Source organism: Pimephales promelas, chromosome 8 (assembly GCF_988280905.1).
Source record: "Pimephales promelas chromosome 8, fPimPro1.hap1.1, whole genome shotgun sequence".
In the NCBI taxonomy this organism is placed as follows: Eukaryota; Metazoa; Chordata; class Actinopteri; order Cypriniformes; family Leuciscidae; genus Pimephales; species Pimephales promelas.
Genome location: NC_142776.1, coordinates 18,681,077 through 18,703,761, shown reverse-complemented (window position 1 = coordinate 18,703,761; position 22,685 = coordinate 18,681,077). Strand labels below are relative to the sequence as shown.

Here is a 22,685-nt window from a genome sequence, read left to right as displayed (position 1 = left end):
GGGGCCTAAGGTGTGCCAAGAAAACATCCCCCACACCATTACACCACCAACACCAGCCTGCACAGTGGTAACAAGGCATGATGGATCCATGTTCTGTTTACGCCAAATTCTAACTCTACCATCTGAATGTCTGAACAGAAATCAAGACTCATCAGACCAGGCAACATTTTTCCAGTCTTCCATTTTTGTGAGCTCTTGAAAATTGTAGCCTCTTTTTCCTATTTGTAGTGGAGATGAGTGGTACCCGGTGGGGTCTTCTGTTGTTGTATTCCATCCGCCTCAAGATTGTGCGTGTTGTGGCTTCACAAATGCTTTGCTGCATACCTCAGTTGCAATGGTTATTTCAGTCAAAGTTGCTCTTCTATCAGCTTGAATCAGTCGGCCCATTCTCCTCCGACCTCTAGCATCAACAAGGCATTTTCTCCCACAGGACTGCTGCATACTGGATGTTTTTCCCTTTTCACCATTTTTTTTGTAAACCCTAGAAATGGTTGTGCGTGAAAATCCTAGTAACTGAGCAGATTGTGAAATACTCAGACTGGCCCGTTTGGCACCAACAACCATGCCATGCTCAAAATTGCTTCAATCACCTTTCTTTCCCTTTCTGACATTCAGTTTGGAGTTCAGGAGATTGTCTTGACCAGGACCACACCCCTAAATGCATTGAAGCAACTGACATTTGATTGGTTGATTAGATAATTGCATTAATGAGAAATTGAACAGATGTTTAATAACTCTTTACTACATAAGTATTACTAATTATAAGCATTCATGTTGGTAGCTGTAATTTAGAGCTGCACGATAAAATGACATTGATTCGGCTATATGTCTATTAAATCTTTGACAAAATTACAGCAGGATATTCAAATCAGTTGTCACGTATGAGACAACACAGTCTTAACCTCTCAGTTTGTGTTACAGTAATTCAAATCACCACAGACGTCCAGATAAAAGTTAGGATATAATACTAAGTGCTGATGTCTGGTAGCGATCCAAATAGAGTAAATCAGCATTTGAATGTAACTTGATGTTTTAAATAAATATTTTATCAATTACATCTTTACACCAATAAGTGGCGACAAGTGACTGTTTAAAATGTATTTGTCGTTGCATCATTCATTCATTTATAAGAAGTGTTGATTCACGTTTTTATTAGTGAGTCATTGAATCATCCATTTAAACATAATAACATGTATATTTGTTATACATTTTATCAGAACCTCTAAATGACATGCTATTTTGTTTTGCCTATTTAGAATAGTTGGAGGATCATGATTTCTATATTTTAAGCAAAAAACAAAAACAAAAAAAAAGACAAAATTATCCAGAATCATCCAGCTCAACTAATATAAATATTTTAAATAAAAATACTAGAGACCAGTTGCGAAAGACATCAAAAATAGTTAAAGTTTTGCTCCAGCAGTTTTATCTAAATACATTTGACAGTGTAGCATAGCAAGACAACCATGTAACCTGGTACTGAACTGAAAGCTCGTGCATGGACTACATCATTATGAGTATCTAAGAAAAAGAAAAAGAGAGACAAGAGCGATATGAAAGACCATATCAGAGTGTAACCTGAATGTTTTATTATTTCATAAAGGAGACAACCTCAGGGGAAACAGTTTCTCTAATTGAAGCTGCAGCGTTCTTATAGTACTTTAAGTAATTCAGAGATGCAGCCTTTATGTTTTTACATCCAGTCACCAGCTACTAAAGGCAGCAGATGTTTTCCAGGCTTTTAAAGGGGAATCCCTTCGGGCCACACTCACATTGAAAATGGATATCTTTTGATTGTGGATCATCAGAACTAAAATGACAACCAGTGTTGTTCTAAATAAAGCAAAAATGATTATAAAACATACTGCATTTGTTAACTGAAATTTGGTAAAAATGTAAGATGTTTAAATGAGATACAATTAGGCTAAAACTAAAAATGACTAATGAATGAAAACTATATTAATAAGCAAAAATGGCAAATGAAAATAAAATAAAGCTAATTCAACATATTAATAAAAACTATATAAATAATGCTAATATATCACTGATGACACACACTCTATAGACATTTCAATTCTAAACCTCATCAATACAAATGTTGCTAGATCACATTCATCTTTTTTTAGCCCCACTCAGTGGATATTTCACTTTGAAAGTGTCATGAAACTTGCAAGAAGCAATGAAATATCATTTTTTAGAAGCCACAGGTACACCACTGGTACGAAATGTAATCTCTACTGAAACTTGAGCATTTATGGATGATGAAGTCACAGGTATTGCAGTTCTCTAGCAATGTCTCCTGAGGGAAAAGATACGGGTAGGGAATGACAGCAAACCAACTGAGCTGCTGACAGCAGGACCCTGGAGAACATGTTCTTTGTAATACAGTGAAACAGAATTTTGGACAGAAGAAAGTAGTAGAAAGCTTATATAATGCTAATATGACACTGAAGACACACTTTCATGACAACTCATTTTTTTTTACGAATTGATAAATAAAGATTTCATATAAATCCATGTCATTCATACATTTTCAGTTGAAATGTCAAGAGACTTTAAATAAAGAAAAAACAGGAAAACAAATCACATAATTCAACATTAATGGCTTATCGTTCTCATATGTAAAAAAGAAAGAAAAGAAAGAACATAAAACCAAGTCGACATGTTTAACAAAAAATGGAAGTCTCATTTCATGTTTGAGAATCACACCATTCAGTCTAATGAGCAAATGTGAGCAGTCTGAAGTCAGGTGATTAGTGTATGAGTGACAGGACCGACCTTTAACTAGCGATAAAGACTCACTGAGACCAGAGTCAACAGGGGTTTCCACTCACAATGCTCACCGCTGAGAACTGTGGGTCACAGCAGTCCAACATACTAATTAAAAGGCTCCTTAAAGCAATACCTCATTATTCTTATTAATACCGTAATTAATCCTGTAATAATGTAGATAAGCATAATTTAATTCAGGGTCAATGCTGATTATTTGAATTATTCATACATTTTAGTACAGTCCTCCACTCATGCAAACAAAATCCAAACTGTTAACCATTATTCTAGGACACACCTGGTCATAATGGCCTGTTGATCTTTTCCATTGCCATCTAACTAAGCACTGTGTGTGAATTGACTCCTGATTAACAACATTTTTAGCGACTATACAGCCACTAAAGCGACTAAAGATGAATTGTTCTATGCGCTTGTTGCTATGGAACCTTGTCTCCACAGAGAAGAGCCCTTGACATCGTTGAAAGCACTCTACTACATAAACAAGTGCTTTGGCACTGTGTGTGATGCTGGACTTCAAGCTGTGGATATACCGGCTCCTGGTGTGTGACTCTATCGGATGATGTTCAACAGAATGAAATTTTCTTCATTTAATTATTTTTTATTCATTTATTCATATATTTTATTTTGAATGCGTCTGTGCCCCTGTGAACATTTTTACTGAGAAAACTGTTATATTGTCAATTATGGAAAGTGTTGTGACATAATAAAAGAACTCATTTAGCTTAATTGTTCAACTTGTGGTGTAATAAGCTCATTAGCCACTTAGACACTGTACAACAGGCTCTTTGGAAACACAAGCCTCTATCTCTATTTTAGCAAAACTCTAAAAACGTAGGCTACACATCAGCCCATTCTCATCCCAAGGCGTCATATACTGACACTTTTGACAATGCGTTCATCCAACGCATATGGCAACCTTTAGCGTCAATATGAGTGGGCCAGAAGGCGCCTCCTAGTGGTCTAACCCTAACCCTACCCCAGACCTAAACCTACCCATAACCAAAGTGTGTTATATTGACGCTAAAGGGTGCCATGTGCGTCAGATTTAGATGCATTGTCAAAAGCGTCAGTATATGATGCCCTAGGATGAGAATGCGTTGTATACAATTCACTTCAGTTTCAATATGAAATTAACATTAAGAATTTTTATTACAGGGGCAGAGATTACTGAATAATAAAGACTTATTTTTGTGTGGCTCCTTGCACAATAACACAATGACCTCAAACCACTTTTATAATATGCATGGATTGTGAACTAATAAACAGTATTTAACTGTTCCCATTGCCATACCTCAGCTCATCTTGGTAGCTCATCTGGTACAGATTTGGGACACAAATAGAGCTATAAAGAAGCAAGCTTAAATGGCGTACTTGCTTCAGCAGAAGCATTTTTATGCTTTTGTTAATACTGTCAGTCTAGGTTTAGGGTAGGGTTTAGGTGCTACATTATTTTTAAACACAACACAGCATTAACGTTTTAGTGCCACTCACTAGACATTTCAATTCTAACCCTCATCGACACATACAAATGTTGCTATAGATTCACGTTCATCTTTTTTTAGCCCCACTCAGTGAATATCTCACTTTGAAAGTGTCATGAAACTTGCAAGAAGCAATGAAATATCATTTTGTAGAATCCACAGGTACACCACTGGTATGAAATGTAATCTCTACTGAAGCTTTTTTATTTATGGATTTATGGATGATGCATTTATGGATGATGAAGTCACGGGTACTGCAGTTCTCTAGCAATGTGTCCTGAGAGAAAAGATACGGGTAAGGAATGACAGCAAACCAGCTGAGCTGCTGACAGCAGAACCCTGGAGAAAATGTTCTTTGTACTACAGTGAAACAGAATTTTGGACAGAAGAAAGAAGTTAGGTAGAAAGCTAGCAACTGGGAGCGAAAGAATCTGAGAGAAACGCATGGAGTGCTTTTCTTTAACAGACAACTTCATATAGCTTCCTCTTTCAAAGACCTCAAGTGTTGGCTTCTATTCTTTGAGTGTCTTGATGTCATAAAAAGGTCACCCTATTCCAAGGCTTCAGAATCGCATTGTGTTCCTGCTGCCACTGCCAAAAGTGTGTCTTTTACATTATAGAGCAGGTGAATCCACAGCACTCTTTCAGTAAAGTGAGGCCGGTCTTGGTTGCGAAGGGAGTAGTGTTCTGCTGGACTCTGGGTCTCCTCCCAACATCTACATAGAAGAGGTGCATAAACAGTTAGGATATTTCCCCTTCCACCCCAAGGTTATAAAAATGCAAAATATGATGGGTTTGCTGTAATTAGGATATTAATTTTCACCAATCAAACATTTGAGAGCGGTATGATTTTATTTTGTTTTTGAAAGAAGTATCTTATGCTCACCAAGGGTGCATTTATTTGATTAAAAAAATTACAATTTAAAATGACTATTTTCTATTTCAATACATTTTAAAGTGTTACTCATTGTAATAATTATAATATGCAATATATTATGTTTGGTGCTCAAGAATTTCTTATTATTGTCAATGTTGAAAACAGTCGTGCAGCTTAATATTTTTGTGTAAACTATGACATTATTTTTTTTCAGGGTTCTTAGATTAATAGAAAGTTCAAAATAACAGTATTATATAAAGAAAATAAATACGCTATAAATGTATTTACCATCACTTTGGTAAATTTAATACACCCTTGCTAAATAATAGTATTCATTTATTTTAAGAAAACTTTGTGAACAATATTGTTTGCAAATCAGATTTTTTCATAATGCTTTTCATGTAACTTTGATTTTCTTTGTCCAATGCAACATTGACACTGTCCCAGTTTGCCCACAGTGTTTAATTAAACTCGGACGTTGCATTATTGGTGAACTGGGAAATCCACTTATGTCATTTTATTGAGGGAATGGTACTTTACTGTCATACGTGTACAATTTCTAATCATATAAATCATGCATGTTAAAAAAATGCTTTTCAGATTTATTAGTTAGCTCTACTTGTATGTTGACCCATTTACTATAAAAATCAAGCACATATTTCAGAATCCACAATAAACAGTAAAGGAAGAACAGGCCAATGAAGGCGTTAAATCAGCGGAATCTAAAATTGCTTTATTGCTAATAAGTGTTATTGTTGTGTTATTATTATTATTATGCATTTTATTAATTACATTTAAAAACAAATGTTGACAGTTTGCCAGAAAGGGCTGGAAAATTGTGATTTGAGGTCTTTATGTTTAACGATAATATTTTGGATTTTAATATTATTTTATACTGGAATATTTAAAACAAACATTGACAAACGATTAGAAAATCATTTAAATTAACATTAACTTTAGACATTAAAATAAACATTACTTTGTTCAACCAACTATAAAAGAATGACTTACTCTTGGTTTGAGAGCTTTTTGGTAATTTGGACTTAAGAAACTCAGCCATCTCTTTGTCCTCCTCCCGTTCCCTGTGTAGCAGAGGTAACTGTGATGATTATGTTGCAAAGCATTATGTGACGATTGACTATTTCATTCATTTTTGCATGGTTGTCATGTTCTTCAGTTAGTTCAATGTTTGATATTACTGCTTTGAAATGTAATCTAAAAATATAACGTGCATTCATTTATCATCCATTTATGTTTATATATATATATATATATATATATATATATATACATATATATATATATATACTGTATATATATATTCATAGTATTCTGTCGGTTTTAAAAAAAGACTTCTGCTCAGTTGCAATTTGTTCCATAACTTCTATTTCAGCTTTTCAGAATTGGCTGGTAATGGACCTACAAAGAGCCGGCAACAAGATGGTCACTGCATCTTTAACACCAGCTGGTCTAAAAATACACTCAGTGCTGTTCAGTCTATCCTCATTTGATACTCCTTAAAGGGTTAGTTCACCCAAAAATGAAAATTAAGTCATTAATTACTCACCCCCATGCTGTTCCAACCCTGTAAGACCTTCGTTCATCTTCGGAACACAAATAAAGATATTTTTGATTGAATCTGAGAGCTGGATCAGTCCTACATAGAATGCCTAAGGGACTGGCTCTTGACGGCCTATAAAGTCATTAAAGAAAAGGTTTAAATATTCCATGTGCCTACAGCGGCTCAATTATAAGTTTATCAAGCGACGAGACTACTTTTTGTGTGAAAAAAACATAAATAACGACTTTATTCGACTATTCCATTACTTCCTTATGGGCGCATGCGCGAGAACTGAGACGAGGACGTTCTCATTCGTCTACTTCTTGTTACCGGCTGCTCACCGCTTAGGAGTATTACTGCCACCTACCGTATAAAATGATGATCCATATATAAGGCGCTCCGGATTATAAGGAACACTGTCGTTTTTTTTAGAAGATTAAAGGCTTTTAAGTGCACCTTATAGTGCGGAAAATACGCTAATTTAAAAGCGTATGTACAGCGCGCATCTTCCTCTGCTTGTAAACAGAAAGTTTTGCGTTTCCAGCTATATCAGCACATCATCTTATACGGTAGGGGGCGGTAAAACTCCTAAGCGGTGAGCAGCCGGTAACAAGAAGTGGTCGAATGAGAACGTCCTCGTCTCAGTTCTCGCGCATGCGCCCATAAGGAAGTAATGGAATAGTCGAATAAAGTCGTTATTTGTTTTTTTCGCACAAAAAGTAGTCTCGTCGCTTGATAAACTTGTAATTGAGCCGCTGTAGGCACATGGAATATTTAAACCTTTTCTTTAATGACTTTATGGGCCGTCAAGAGCCAGTCCCTTAGGCATTCTATGTAGGACTGATTCAGCTCTCAGATTCAATCAAAAATATCTTTATTTGTGTTCCGAAGATGAACGAAGGTCTTACGGGGTTGGAACAGCATGGGGGTGAGTAATTAATGACTTAATTTTCATTTTTGGGTGAACTAACCCTTTAACATGGTGCTGCAATAAAGTAATTGTTCTTTAGCACCCATAACAATCATTTACTAAAATTGGAAGAATAGATGAAAATAATACATTAAATATTGGAAACAATTTTTGGGATGAGCTGCCTTTAAATTATGTCACTATGCACCATAATTATAGACAGCCCTAGGAAAAAGTTTATTCAAGTGTGATATTTGTATACTTATTATAATTAAAAATAAGAAAGTGCACTTTCAGTCCACTTTTTATGTACTTACACTGCACTAAATTGCACTAACGCTTACTTGACTTATACTGACATAAAAGTCTAATATAGCATAGGCTATACAATATATATACTTACAAATATAATTAAGTCCAAGTCTAATATATGGGATATGCTTAACAATATATACTATATATACTTAATTCTAAGTATTCTAAGTATACTTGGCTCGTGTTTACTCCTTTGATTGATTAGCCTATTACATACTTTTTTCCACATAGTTTTACAGAGGCTACTGTCTTATAAAATTCCATTCTTTGAAAATATTGAATTCTAAAGGAAAAAGATATGTTCCTAATTCTAAATATTGATTTTTTGTGTGTGTGTGTGTAGGCTAGTCCACTGGTAGAGTCATTTACTTCAAATCTATACTTTACTCTTTCCCTGTCATTGGCTGAATTTTCCAGTGAGGAAACAGGTTCAACTCGTAAGCTATAAAACCTATCAAATGTGTTTGGTGTCGCCCAGCCAGCAGCTCCACATATGTCTGCCAACGAGGCACCTTGCGCCAGAGCCCCGGAGGAGGCGACACTCCTAGTAGTGTGCCATCAACCTAGGTGGGCAAGGCACGTCCTGGGACTCATAAGCCCGGATGATAGCATCCACTAGCCAGTGGTCTAACCTCTGCTTGGAGACAGCCTTCTCCTTCTGCTGGCCTCCGTAACAGACAAAGAGCTGCTCTGAGTTCCTAAAGCTTTGCGATCTGTCCACATGACAACGTAGAGCACGTACGGGACAGAGAAAAGCTAGAGCTGGGTCTGCCTCCTCCGGTGGCAGTCCTTGCAGGTTCACTACCTGATCTACAAACGGAGTGGTAGGAACCTTGATCACATATCCGAACCGGGATCTCAGAACAACATGAGAAAGGCCCGGTCCGAACTCCAGGCACGATTCATCGACCGAAAATGCTTGCAGATCCCCTACCCTCTTGAAAGAGGCCAAAGCCAACAGGAGAGCTGTCTTCTCGGACAGGATATTCAACTCCAAAGTATTTAAGGGCTCAAAAGGGGGCCTCTGAAGAGCTATAGGGCCCTATTTTAACGATCTGAAATGCAAGTGTCAAAGCGCATGGCGCAAGTAACTTTGTGGGCGGGTTCCAGCGCTGTTGCTATTTTCCCGGCGGGATAAATGACTCTTGCACCTGGCGCAAATCTAAAAGGGTTTGGTCTGAAGTAGCTTCATTATTCATAGGTGTGGTTTGGGCGTAACGTGAAATAAACCAATCAGAGCGCCATCCAACATACCCTTTAAGAGCAGGTGCGCATGTTGCATGACGGATTGTTATTATAACGGCGAGTTTACCAGGCGCACGCCAGGAGCATTCACAGCCGATGAGACCGATGTTCTTGTCAGGGCAGTGAAAGACAGAGAGGCGACGTTGTATGGGGAGGGGAGAAACCCTCGCACATCAGCGTCAGTTAAACATTATAAACATATGTTTCTTGCCCCTATTGGGCAAACAGGTCTGATCCTTCAGTACCACAATTAGCCTTAAAAAATGGGTAATTAGGTTTTTTCATCTTCATGTAAACCACAATGATTTCCCTCATGTGTTAATATTTTTCCTTGTTATAATGTATGATTTGCAAAAATAAAAACTACTGCATCTGTGTTGATGAGAGAATCAAAGTGTATGCTCGTTGTGCACCCGCTACATTATGGGGAAGGATGCTTGCTTAAAATAGCATTATGAACAATGAGCAACGCGCCACTGACTTTGGACCAGTTTTTTTTCTGGTCAGGGGTGCAATTGTTTTCTGGAACTTTAAAATAGCACCAGGGAATGTTTGCGCCGAAACACGCCTCCTTTTTGAGCCGATCTGCCCAGGGAGCGCAAGTTCATTTCCTAGTTTACCCACGTGCGTCTGTGGAGGGAAAAATCCCGCTTTGCGTGCGTGCAAAATAGGAATGAGACATGTGTTTGTGTATAAAGTCATTTGTGCCGGGGTGCATGATAGAGCCCATAAAGTACTAGATCCAAACTCCGATCTGGCCTCCTTTTTGAGCTGATCTGCCCAGGGAGCGCAAGTTCATTTCCTAGTTTACCCACGTGCGTCTGTGGAGGGAAAAATCCCGCTTTGCGCGCGTTCAAAATAGGAATGAGAAATGTGTTTGTGTATAAAGTCATTTGTGCCGGGTGCATGATAGAGCCCATAAAGTACTAGATCCAAATCCCAACAGGGTAAAGGGTGTGGATTACAAGGCGGATTTAACCTCCTAGCACCCTTGAGGAGTCTGATGATCAGGTTGTGCTTTCCTAACGACTTCCCGTCAACTGTATTGTGATGAGCGGCTATTGCGGCAACATACACCTTGAGGGTGGAGGAAGACAGCCTTCACTCCAACCCATCTTGCAGGAAGGAAAGCACAACTCCGATCTGGCAAGTTCAGGGGTCTTCCTGGCGGGAAGAGCACCAAACGACGAATAGGTTCCACTTCAACGGGTAGAGGCGTCTCGAAGAGGGGGCTTTAGTGGAAGTGATGGTGTCTACCACAGCCTGTGGAAGGCCACCTAGAACCTCTGCGTCCCCCAGAGGGACCCGGACGCAGGTGCCATAGAGTGCCCCGTCTTCAAGAAAGCAGGTCCTTTCTCAGAGGAATAGGCCAGGGAGGTGCACACCCGGAATGTGAATGGCCCAAAACAACCTCAGATACTTCAGACTCCATAGGAGGAGATGACTTAGAGATCCTCTAAGTAAGGGCTTTCGAACCCAAACCTCATCTCGGCTGGAGGGCCCAGCTCGATCGCACCCTTCACTAGCAGGGAGACGATCTCTTTCCTTAAGACAGGGGCTTCGCCACTACTTACCTGGGTAAAGAGGATGACCCTGTACCTGCGAGGACGGCGGGCAAACTGAATTGCATAGCCGAACCGGGTGGTACGGATGAGCCAGCGGGACAGTCTCGGAAGTGCTAGCCAGGTTTCGAGAGACCGCACCAACGAGCCCACTCAGACCACTGGCGTTCCCGCGGAGGGGCAGGGACTGGACTCCGGAGGCATTGCTGCAGCCGAGAGAGAGATCTGAGTGTGCGGTGCAACACTTACCTGCTTCCACCGGGGGGCAAGCAGCAAGCCAATTTTTCTCTGGGGCATTCCACTGCTGACTGACCCGTGGCGAAGAAAGGAGGGGAAATGAGGAGCGAGGCTCGGGGGCGTCGAGTCCTGGATTCCGCATCTCCTTGCCCAGCGACAGATGAGAGTGGTGAGGCCGTGGCGCCGTTACTTTCATCTGAGCGCTGTGGAGAGGGGAATGAGAGTGGCGAGGCAACATGGCGGCACACACTGTCATTCTGGCCCTCTTGGACGTAGGAGACTGGGAGCGGCGAGGCAATTGAGCGTCAACCTGGAGTGCCAGTCTTGACTGTGAGTGACCCAGACGAAGTGGAAACCACTCTTCTAGTGGGTACCACCGACCAGGGGGCCAGCGGCGGAACATAAACACAAGGAAAAGAAGATTCTCCACCCGGCTCTCCTCCGGGGGAAGGATGGATGCAGAGGCACCCTCCCGAGAAGCAGTCACCACGTCCCCCGGGTCGCCCGTCTCAGGGTCGCTTACCTCTCCTCTTGCTGGGGGCTTAGATGAACTCCGAGCGGGCTGTGCGCTTCTCCTGTGGTCGACATCCTGCTGCTTAGATAGCTGCTGCTTGGGCTGGGCAGGGGTGGCGGCAGGAGGGCTCCCTCGGTGACGAGCAGCCGGCGGGGACGGGGAAGCCACAGCCCATCTCTGGGGCATGATGTACTTGATCACCCCCGACTTCTTCTGAGCGGCGGAGAACTGTTGGGTGTAGCTTTCCAACGTCTCGCCACCCTGGGATATGGGGGAGTTCAGGAACATATTCTTGTCCGACTCCCCTACATCTGCGATGGTGTACTATGTGTTTTGGATTCACACAGACTTGTAGTGGAGAAGAGGTGGTCCGCTATTAGCAAAGCCACCCCACCACTAAGGGTAGTGAGAGAGGAAAAAAACGTTTTTCAGATTTTGGCATGTTTGGCTTTCCACAGCACCAACTTGCTTACATACTGCTAAAAGCTTTTTTACACACATCAGGGCAGGCACGGGGGCGGGGCAAAGCTCCCCCTGAGTAGCCCGGGAAGTGTGGCTGTCAAGTCTGAATCTGATTCAGCAAGAGTACACACACAATTACAGTGGGAACTCAGCGTCATAATTTCCAGATTGTAACAGCCCTCTGTCCGATGCAGCGATCGACATCTGATCCTTCCCTGGAGGCCTAAGTGAAATAGCTGGTCCCTCATGAGAAGGACCAGAAATTCCACCCGAAAGGTGTCAGGCATGCAAAACAGTGAACGTGGCCATAACCTAATGGCACACGGGACGCTGAGCGCTCAACCCTTCGTGAGAAAGGCAAGACAAACAACGTGCCGACAAGGACATGCTCTCATAAGAGAGCATAAACCACCCACAAACACAGTCTCAGGTTGTTTGCAATGCGCAAGAGGAGCGAGGGTTCCGAGGAGGTGGTCTCGTCGAAGAACGCTCACTGTAATGCTCAGATCACCAATGCTATTAACAAAAATAGCCATCTACTGCTGGCTACCAGAAGAGGAACTAGATCGGAAAACAGGCAAATTATGTGGGTTGGGTTGCCGTGACAACATGCGCTGTCAGCCGGCAGCTCGACGCCACATGGCATGCTGAGCGGCTCAAGCCCTTACAAGAAAGGGGAGATGAACAATGTGCCGACGTGGTCAAGATCTCATGAGAGAACATAAACCACCCACGAACGCAGTCTCATCATGCCTAAGCCCAGGCACGTGAAACAGTGATCGTGGCCGTCAAATGAGAACAGGAAACGGCCACAGCCAGAAACACACGGGTAAAACGTCATCGTCAAAAGGTTGCAAACTTCACTCGTTTTGCTCTTTCAGAGAAAACGCTCTCTTAATTGTGCTGAAGCACACAGGGACCAATACGGCAACACAGCAGGGAATCTGCAAGCCCGCTGTGAGCACTCAACGGAATACCAGCTGTGAAAACAGCTCTTTGAAAAAAGGCAGATTGCATGAATCAGCAGCTGGTACATTGGGAGATCGCGAGGATCACCGTCACAGAGAGGTCTTGACAGAAAAACAGAAAACAGAAACAGAAAACTTGTTGAGCATGAAGTTATTCTCCAATCTTGAAGCTCATCACTCAGAGGACACAACTGGTAGGCTCCGAAGCTAAAAGCAAATGTGTGTGCGCTTGCTTCCGCTTTATACCCGCGCTGGTAGGCGGGACGCAGAATGCAAATTCTGCATGCCAATGTTCATTGGCTTGTTTTAATTCACGCAAAGGCAATTGGTCTCCCTAGTGTCCGACGAGACGTAGGAGTTCACATACGAAAGGGAACACGATATAAGATTGCTTACGTAAATGTAAAATAATGCGATCATCAAACCTTAAAAAGCATATAAGTTCAAAACGTTACAGAATGAAATAGGCTATCGAACTCATGAAGAGGGAACATCCGTGAAGCTTTGGGAGTGTTGATGGACTCGATCTGCTCCATCTGTGTTTTGACCATGATTCTGAATCCCATCCAGACTTAGATTAGATAGATTAAAAAATATATTTTCTCAGCTTTTTGTTTAAAATGTTGCTGTTTTTAAATGAAGCTAGAATAAAATGTTAAACTTAAAAAAAGAGTTACTGTACAGTTAAAGGTATATTTCAAGTATAAAAAAACGAATACCTAAATAGAAACAGTAAAATACTTTAAGTGCAAAAGTAACTAAGTATAATGTTACAATATTCACTTAAAGAAAACTTACAAGTATACTGGAAGACAATTATAAAACTAATTGTTTACTGAGAGTATAATTTAAATTGTACTTTCATAAACTCTAAAATGAGCTACAAGTATTTGACAGTAAAAGTCTTGTACTTGTAGCATAGTTGCAGTACAAATGAAAAGCTTTAAGTTGTAAACTAGTTGTGTCCTCAAAGTTTACTACCATTTTTATTACTAAACGATATGCGTTTAATACAAGCATTCTGTCATATTCATTGTATTATTTTCCTGATTTTGGTTCATTTACATGTTCGGTTTGTGTTGTGTTCATTTATCATTCGAACCGCACCAGATATTGTTTGGAAGTGGACCAAGATTTATCTTTTCAGCGGTCTCGGTCCGCTTGTTTGATGCATACAGATGTTCGGATGGCACTGTTCACACTTATTCAAATGAGCCTCAATAACAGAGAAATCGTACCAGGGTTCGTTTTAATCGAACCAAACATGCAAAGTGTGAACACACCCTAAAAAGTGGTGTCCCAAGTAGTATTGAAACAGTACACTTACAAGTATACTTCTAGTACATTGATATTAGTTTACGTTCTAGATAAAGTATCCTTAACAATATACTAGAACTTTATTAAAGTATAGTTAATAAAATGAACTTGAAGTAGCCTATACTTATTTTTCGTAAGGGAAGGCAGAACATAGACATATAAACAGCGAGTCCAGATTCAATCACAAATGTGTGTAGAGCAGAATTTTCCAGAATTAAATTCCCTTAATCACTGCAGCATGGCTTTATTACAAATAAAAATCCTATTACTTATGTATAGAGTGTGAGTGATATTGTTTTTCCCCTCAGGCCTTCGACAGAATCCTGTCTGCCTCGGAATTGAGCTCAGTCAGAGATTTAATAAAGGGTGCAAATGAATTGTGTGTCAGCCTCCATCTTTTTCCAGCATTGCTGAAATTGGCTCACCTGAGACGCTCAAACTCCACGTCATCTACCAAGAAGTCTCTTGCCTCCACTAATTTATGAATCTGTTTCAGAAACTCTTCCTCCTTCTGTTTGTCTTCATTAGACTTGTCATTATCTGAAAATGGATTTAACAGTTACTTATTAACAGAACAGAAAAATCTAAACAAAATAATCTCTGCAAAATGAGGTTGGGATTTAGTGGTTTAATTAGTAGTGCATGTTTTCTTGTTGTGCTACTTTTAGAAAATGGTAAAGCATTTCAACAAAGAGAGAGATCTCTAATCTCTAACTTTAGTAAAGGTACAGTGAAAGGGACTTTTAAATCGGTAAACTGTAAAACAAAAACATTGATCGCTGATAAAGTTTTACTTAGCCAATTTAATTATTTATATTTTTGATGTAATATATGCCAGTGGCATTTCCAGATCATACCTGGGATAGACAGAAGCTTTTGAAGCTCTTTCTTCAGTCTTGTAATTTCTTTACATAACTGGATATCATCCATCCTGCAAAATAAAAGGACACGCAAACATTGTCACACACTGTAAAAAAATGAAACATTTAGTTAATACAATGAAGGTGATTGATTTAATCATCAGAAACTTAAAATAGTATGTTATCTGAACTACATAAATTATTTAAGTTGATTTGACAAAAGAAATAATGTTGTGATTACAAATCATGAAAATATTTTTTTTTTACAGTGCATGACCTCATCACGTTGAAAGTATAATTCATTGAGTTGTTAGAAAGCCAGATAGCTATTTAAAATGCATTTAGTCCGTAAACCTGTTTGCTCATATCAACATTCTTGTCAATATCACTGTTTGGTATAAATCCGCATTTCAATACCATTTTAACTAAACTTTGCAGGATAATTGTTAAGCTATAGCACAAGATTTCGCTTTATATCTCTCTGGTTTAGTTGAGACAGGCAGTTGAGGCTGAGCACCAATCAAACACTCGTGAAGAAATGCCCCACTGGTTTTGTAATAGGCAATGCTCTTCCCCAAACGATTGTGAAGGGAAACCAATATACATGTATTAGACATTCTGGCAGCATCAAAAGCAAAACATTAGCATTTTAATGAGGGGCAGCTGGCTGATTGTAGCTCTTTTTAATAGGAATAAGAAGGACAGATGACTGTAGTTGTGATCTCAGATCAACTTTACAAACCGCTCAAGGCTTGTGAGTTTGGCTGTTGACTATCATTTATAATAAACAATACAGTTTTTTGGTACACATTCTACATTCAACTACATTCATTAGTAGCTCATTGTCCATGTAGTCATTGTGTTTTATTATATCTGGAGTGTGAAAATGTATACTAATAAAATATAATAATAATAATATATAGTATATGTATATGTATATATATATATATATATATATATATATATATGTTTTATTTTTTGTGTTCTGTTCCTGGTTGCCTGTGTTCCCTTTGCTAGTTTGACTCCATGGTTTTTGATTGAGCTTGCACATGTTTCTGGTTACGTTAATTATCCCTGTGTGTATTTAAGCCCTTATGTTTGCATTTATGTTGATGTGGTTGTGATATCTTATATTTCGGAGTATTGGCTGGCTATCCCCTTTGTCGTGTGATTTCTATAGCCAGTTAGCCACAAACCCGAACCGAATGGATTTATTTTTTAGTTTTTTTCTCCCGCTTCACTATTTTTTAGTTTTTTTCTCCCGCTTCACTATTTTTTTAACCCACCAGCCTCAGCGAGCAGTCCAAGGTACGGTTCGAAGTGAACAGTCATAACAGGAGATCATTGGTGGTGGGGAGATCCCCTACAGTTGCACTACACTACAGTTCTATTTCAGTGTTATCGGTTATATGTGTGTTATGTGTGACAATGTGGCCAATCAACATTTAACGTTTTACAGTAAATGTGTTGATCTAAACAACTGTGACATTTGTTATTTAAAAAAAAAGTGTTCTTTATTTTTTTGTTTTATCACACTTGCATAGATGGGTCATTTTAGACCCATGTGTGTAAACTTGATGTATTTACACCAAACCTAGGAAATATTAAAATATTAATTTGATAATTGAAAACAAGATATTTAGAATATTCACATCATGAAATATTAAATGCTCAGATAAAATAATTTCAAAAGGTGAAACAAAAAAAAAAATGCCGAGCCATGCATGGATAACAGGAAATCAATACGGGTCTTTTTAGACCCATGTTGTGCATTAGAAGGTGTATCTATAGCTTGCGCATCAAAGGGTTGATAAAGAACATTCACATTTAATTTGATATACATTGTCACTTCCAGTTACTTTTAATAATAAAAAATTAAAACAAACAGCTTTGTCATAATTACAGCAGAGCATACCACCATATAGATTGTATGAGGGGTCTTTGATTAATTATAGCCCATGTCAGTTCAAATTCTGCTGACATTAAAGAAAAAAAAAAGAAAAAGAAAAAAAAATGAAATTCGGACGTTCATGTATGCCAACATTAATCAATTAAACGTTTCAATGTTGGCCCTAATAACATATTGTGTAATACAAAAGAAGAAGCATTTTCACTAGTGGTTACAGATAGTTGGGCCCCACAGTATATATTATAGGTATTTACATGTGAAAATCAATTTACTCACATGTATCTGAGCTCAGATTCCCTCCTGACCAAAATGTCTCTGATCCGTTCAATTTTACAGAGTTCCCCCTCAATGTCTCCCACTGTGGTAGTAGAGTCCGCCATTGAGACCACATCTGCCTCTGTAAAAACATAAACAAGAAGATCTGGTCTGAAACCCCTCTCACAACCACAAGGAGATCCACAAGGAATGCAGATCAAATTGCGTTCTATACTAAATATCAGATTTAATGCAATGTCTTCTCTCTCAAAATTAGCAGTGCTTGTGGAGAATTTCTGAAAAGTGAGGTACATTTTAAGAAGCACCAATCAATAAACAACCACAGAGCCTCTTTAAATAGCACACGTAAAGTGCAAGTGTAAAGTAAACCTATATACAATTCATTCAGGTCTATCATTACTACCTACTTCCTTTTCTTTAATAGATTCTTGACCTCTTAAACCTCTTCATCATTCTGTATCCCTCCTGCACCAATGAATCAAAGCTTTAGCAGCAGCAGAAAATTGCAGCATGTCGAGGTTACCAACCTCGGCTGTCACACAACAAATTATTACTTGCACGGGTTTAGCAGGCCTAGCATAACTCTTCGCCTGATCCTACAATTGGTTATGTCACTGGCTGCTACTTTCTCATGAGTGGCATGGTAACCATTATGCAAGGCTAAGGGTAATACCTTCTGTCAGATTTACATTTACATTTAATCAGATGCTTTCATCCAAGGCAAATTAGAATTGAGGAAACAGAAGCAATTAAACCAACAATAGGGCAACAATATCAAAAGCATCGTAATCTTAAGTAGTTTGTGGAACCATTGGGACCAATGGTCTCTATGATTAACTTACCTCAAAATGCTTTTGAGAAACGCAGCCCTGGCCAATATACAGTGGTCTGTTACTAGAAAACGAAGATGAAGATGCTCTATATTATTTGGAGAAATGTTAAAATAATAATAACAAATAAATTATATAATATTATACCATGGTCTGGGTGAATACTCGATTCTGATTGGCTGGAGGGTGTCCGTTAAAAAGTGATAGAGGACACCTAGTAAAGTAGTTCTGGTGAAACTGCCTGTTTACCATTCGAAATGACTAAATAAATGCGCTGCCTACAACAGCTGTGAGTAACCATAGCAACAGGCAGTCAAAGTATCCATTAACAATTTGCTCTATCAAAACAAACATCTAACGTTAGTTAGATATTACATAGCCTACTAATACAACAATGAGCGATTTTGTTATTTCTTTTAACATTTATGGAGAATATGACAACTTTGACGACTGGGATGCTGCTGAAGAAATAAAAATGTAAATAAAACGGAGAAACGTCGCAAATTACACCGCTGTTGCTCTGAATGAGACCCTGCGGGAGTTTTACGCAGCTGTCCAGACAATCAAGGCAGGAGGAGAGTACAGCGTTTCAAGCCTAAGAAGCCTGTTTGATTAATTGTTTTATGTGTAATTAAAAAAAATAATAATGATAACTATGCCTACCTTTGTGTTTCATGAAAAACAAAAAATGCATTTTTGAACCTGAAGGGCTCTACAAGCTGAGCGGACTATAAATATCTCCGGTTGCTAAATAAACCAGGCGAGTTATTATTTGTAAAAACTTGATTTAGCCTAATTAAAATATAAACTAGCAGCTAATGTTTTAAAAATGTTTTATTTGGCAAGTGACCATGGTACGCGGGTTAAAGCCCTTCGAGGTGTCCATTGTCAGGTTTTAATGGACTTCGGCGGAGGCAACCGTCCTCCGCTGCGCGTCGGCCGGTTCACGCCTCGCCGTCGTCCATTAAAACATGACAATGGACACCTCGTCGGGCATTAACCCTTACTTAATTGTGGGCTCTCGTCAGTGTGTACTTTGTGCTGCTATTCTAAGTTGAAATTTGCCTTTCCGGGTTATTAAAACCTGTTATACTTCATCTTTATCGTTGTGCGTCTGCCTGTTTTCGTTTGTTATGGACATCCCTGCTGTGAAGCTACTTTGCCTTGAGCAGGGAAAACTCTACCTCGTGGCTCACCGAGAGGATTTCCTCGATCTGGACTACCTAACGATTTTGCCGTACGACTGCCTCATCTCGTTTCTGCTCACTGGAATGAGCACATCAATGCGAGAGCAGTTGTACGGGAAGGCTCCTCGAGGGAGCTTCGCCGCCTTTGTAGAGAGTGAGTGCTGGTATCCTGTTGATCTGCATCTACTGTGAATGACGTTACCTGCCCCACTCCCAGTCCCAACCCAGTGCCCAGCCCGGGTCCATCGGACTGTGTGGAGCAGCATAAACCCACAGATGTCGAGCCCTTCTCTGCCACAAACTGTGAGCCAACACCTTCGAAAGTGTGAGAGCTGAACATCGCCATGAGTTGCGCAAGGGAGCATATGCCGCCAAGGGAGTGTTTGTGGAACCAGAAGGCAAGGATGAGAGCCACACCTGCCTTCCCACCACTGAGAGTGAGAATCTGGCAGCCGTCTAAATATTGACTGTGAGAGAAAATAATTCCGTATTACCCCTTACCATCTTGTCTGCAGAATCTTCTTCATCTGTCTCATCAGTCCTACCCAGCCTCCCTGTCCCACCATCTCTCTAAACCACTATAAAAGATTTGACTGGTCTCATTGGACTGTTTACAATTGTCCAGTTTCGTCCTCAGCCACTCCTGCCACACAGTCATCAATGTCTCTCATCAATCCATTTGTGTCCTCTCCTCTTCTCAGTGGCATGGTTCCACCTCGGGCCTGCAGGGAGCCATCTCCTTCTGGGCGAGAAGAGCCAGTCACTCCGCCTACAGCCTCAGCGGACTTCGCTCCTCCTCGACCTGTCACCCTGGCTCCTGCGCTCCAGTACTTGCCACTTCCAAACTTTTGACGTCGGCCCACGCTCAGCCTTCCCTCAGGTTCCGTATCCACCCCCTGGCCTTCAGAGTTCAGACCCACACTTCCATCTTGGTAGGTCGTCTCTCCATTTTCTTGCTGAAAGAGGCCACAGCCACCAGGGAATACAGTTTCTATAAAAGGGTGTACATGGTCCAAGTAACGTGTCAAAGTAACATCTACATGGATGGCAGGACCCAAGGCTTCCCAGCAAAACATTGCCCAAAGCATCACACTGCCTCCGCCGGGTTGCATTCTTCCCATTGTGCATCCTGGAGCTATGTGTTCCCCAGGTAACCGACGCAGTCATCCAAGTGATGTAAAAGAAAACATGATTCAGACCAGGCCACCTCCTTTTATTGCTCCATGGTCCAGTTCTGATACTGTTGGAGCTTTCGGAGGGGGACAGGGGTCACCCTGACTGGTCTGCGGCTATGCAGCCTCATAGGCAACAAACTGCGATGCACTGATTATTCTGACACCTTTCTATCAGAACCAGCATTAACCTCTTGAGCAATTTGAGCTACAGTAGCTTGTCAGTTGGATCGGACCACATGGTCCAGCCTTAGCTCCCCACATGCATCAATGAGGATTGGCCACCCATGTCCCAGTTACCGGTTCACCCCTGTTCCTTCCTTGGATCACTTTTGATAGATACTGACCACTGTAGACTGGAAACACCCCACAAGAGCTGCAGTTTTGGAGACGATGTGACCCAGTCGTCTATAGCCATCACAATTTGGCCCTTCTAAAACTCACCCAAATCCTTACACTTCTAACACATCAACTTGTCAAAGACAAAATGTTCACTTGCTGCCTAATATATCCCACCCACTAACAGGTGCCGTATTGAAGAGATAATCGGTGTTATTCACTTCACCTGTCAGTGATCATAATGTTATGCCTGAATGGTACTGTTATTCTTGTATTATTTATTTACTATTAGAGTATTTATTAACATTTTAATGTGTTTTGTGTGTTTTAAGCAGATTACAGATTAAAAAATCCTTACTGTACTTTCTACAAGCCTGAAGTAAGAACAACATGCATTCAAACATGATGTACTGACTGATATTAATGGTATGAATTTGACCTTTTCCCTTTCTTTTTTGGCTCACATGACCGTTTGTATTTCCAAACCACCAAAAGTCATGAAGTACTGAGAAGACACATCTAGATTACAAATTTGAGCATTGCAGAGCATTTCAAAATGCACAAGTTCACAACTCCACTGAAGCATTAAGGCTTCTTATGTCAATTTAGATAATTAAAAAACATTAAGATGCATGTACTCTGAGTGAGAAAGCAATAGAACAGATTTGGCACAGTACAGAAAAAAATATGTTTTGTTTGTTTTGCGATGTAGCCTAATAGAAAGCATGTAAAGGAAACAAAGCCTATTTAAATACAATACAATCTGTCACGCTGAGACTTTCAGACTTTTTTGTTCATAAATCATGGTCATTCAGTTCTTCAAAAAAGCATAAATTTGACAGTAGCCTATTTTTACGGAAACAATTTACAAATTTAGCTACATCATACACATAGCCTAAGACAAGGTAACAAATTAATAGGTTTTTACAGTAGCATTTTAGTATTTTTCTGAAATGTAAATAAAAGAAAATACATAAAGTGTAGTTGCTTAGTTTAAATAAAACAGAAAGTAATTGTTTACTTCAGTGACTAAATTTGCTTTACCCTGATGATCTCTAAGACTATTTAGCAAAGTTTTATTAGTAAGGTTCATTAGCTATAGCAAAGCTTCTTCTGGGAGTCAGTAGAAGGTTCACTGCCCTGTGCTAAGAGGGGAAAATGTAAAGAAGCCAATATGACACTGTAAACTCAACAGCAGCACCGGGAAAGACAGGTTCTTTCCCAAACCCCCTTCATACATCCCTCTTTGTGTGACTGTGACTTCAAATTATGTTTTGTTACTAAATCCACATTAATACGATAATATCTCCAAAGACAAATGTAGAACATTTAAGTTATTTATGGCTAAACTATGAGTTGTTTTGCGATCTCAGCATAACATTAACCTGTCCCTGAACCCAATCTCTAAATTAGCAGAAGTTCCACATGTGGAATTCAATCGGCAAAAAGTCCAATGGACAAGAAAATGCAAGTGTTCTGAAAGGTTTTGATACAGTGACAGGTGTAGGGATACCTGTTTGGTCCACATCTGTTTTCCATTTCGTGCATTCCAGGGATCCATACTGACAGGATGCTCTGCGCTTTTCATCCATCACGAGTCACTGAAGCCTTTTCTTATACGACTGTATAAAAAATCCTGACTTAGTTGAGATATGCAATGCAAGAGAGCACGCTAAAATAAGGCAGCGGATCCAGCGGTTCTCTTTACTGAGGAAAATAGCGACGGCAGAGGATTATAGTTGGACATCGTTACAGCTCTTGCACTCCTGTTCCTGACTCGTTGGCGACATCGTGTGGTCATTGGAAAAACAACAACAACAATAACAACTCAAGACAGTTTTGTGCAGTATCATAATAAACGCTTCTTCTTCTT

At 39.9% G+C, this 22,685-nt stretch overlaps 1 protein-coding gene across 1 annotated transcript; it reads right to left on the bottom strand.

The window, feature by feature from the left end:
• Positions 1 to 1,554: 1,554 nt before the first annotated feature.
• On the bottom strand, positions 1,555 to 22,624 carry pik3r6a (phosphoinositide-3-kinase regulatory subunit 6a). Its single transcript, XM_039691712.2, has 6 exons — positions 22,326 to 22,624; positions 17,285 to 17,405; positions 15,097 to 15,170; positions 14,665 to 14,779; positions 6,160 to 6,230; positions 1,555 to 4,987 (listed from the first exon to the last, which is right to left on the bottom strand). The coding sequence occupies exons 1-6, from the start codon at positions 22,402 to 22,404 to the stop codon at positions 4,881 to 4,883; spliced, it is 567 nt and encodes a 188-aa protein (XP_039547646.1). The 5' UTR covers positions 22,405 to 22,624; the 3' UTR covers positions 1,555 to 4,880.
• Positions 22,625 to 22,685: the final 61 nt, after the last annotated feature.

Coding starts and splice junctions, on each gene's coding strand:
- pik3r6a (XM_039691712.2), bottom strand. CDS start 22,404: ATGGATGAAAAGCGCAGAGCATCCTGTCAGTATGGATCCCTGGAATGC. Junction 15,171..17,284: donor GAATCTGAGCTCAGATACAT/GTGAGTAAATTG, acceptor TTTATTTTGCAG/GATGGATGATATCCAGTTAT. Junction 14,780..15,096: donor AAAGCTTCTGTCTATCCCAG/GTATGATCTGGA, acceptor ATCCATTTTCAG/ATAATGACAAGTCTAATGAA.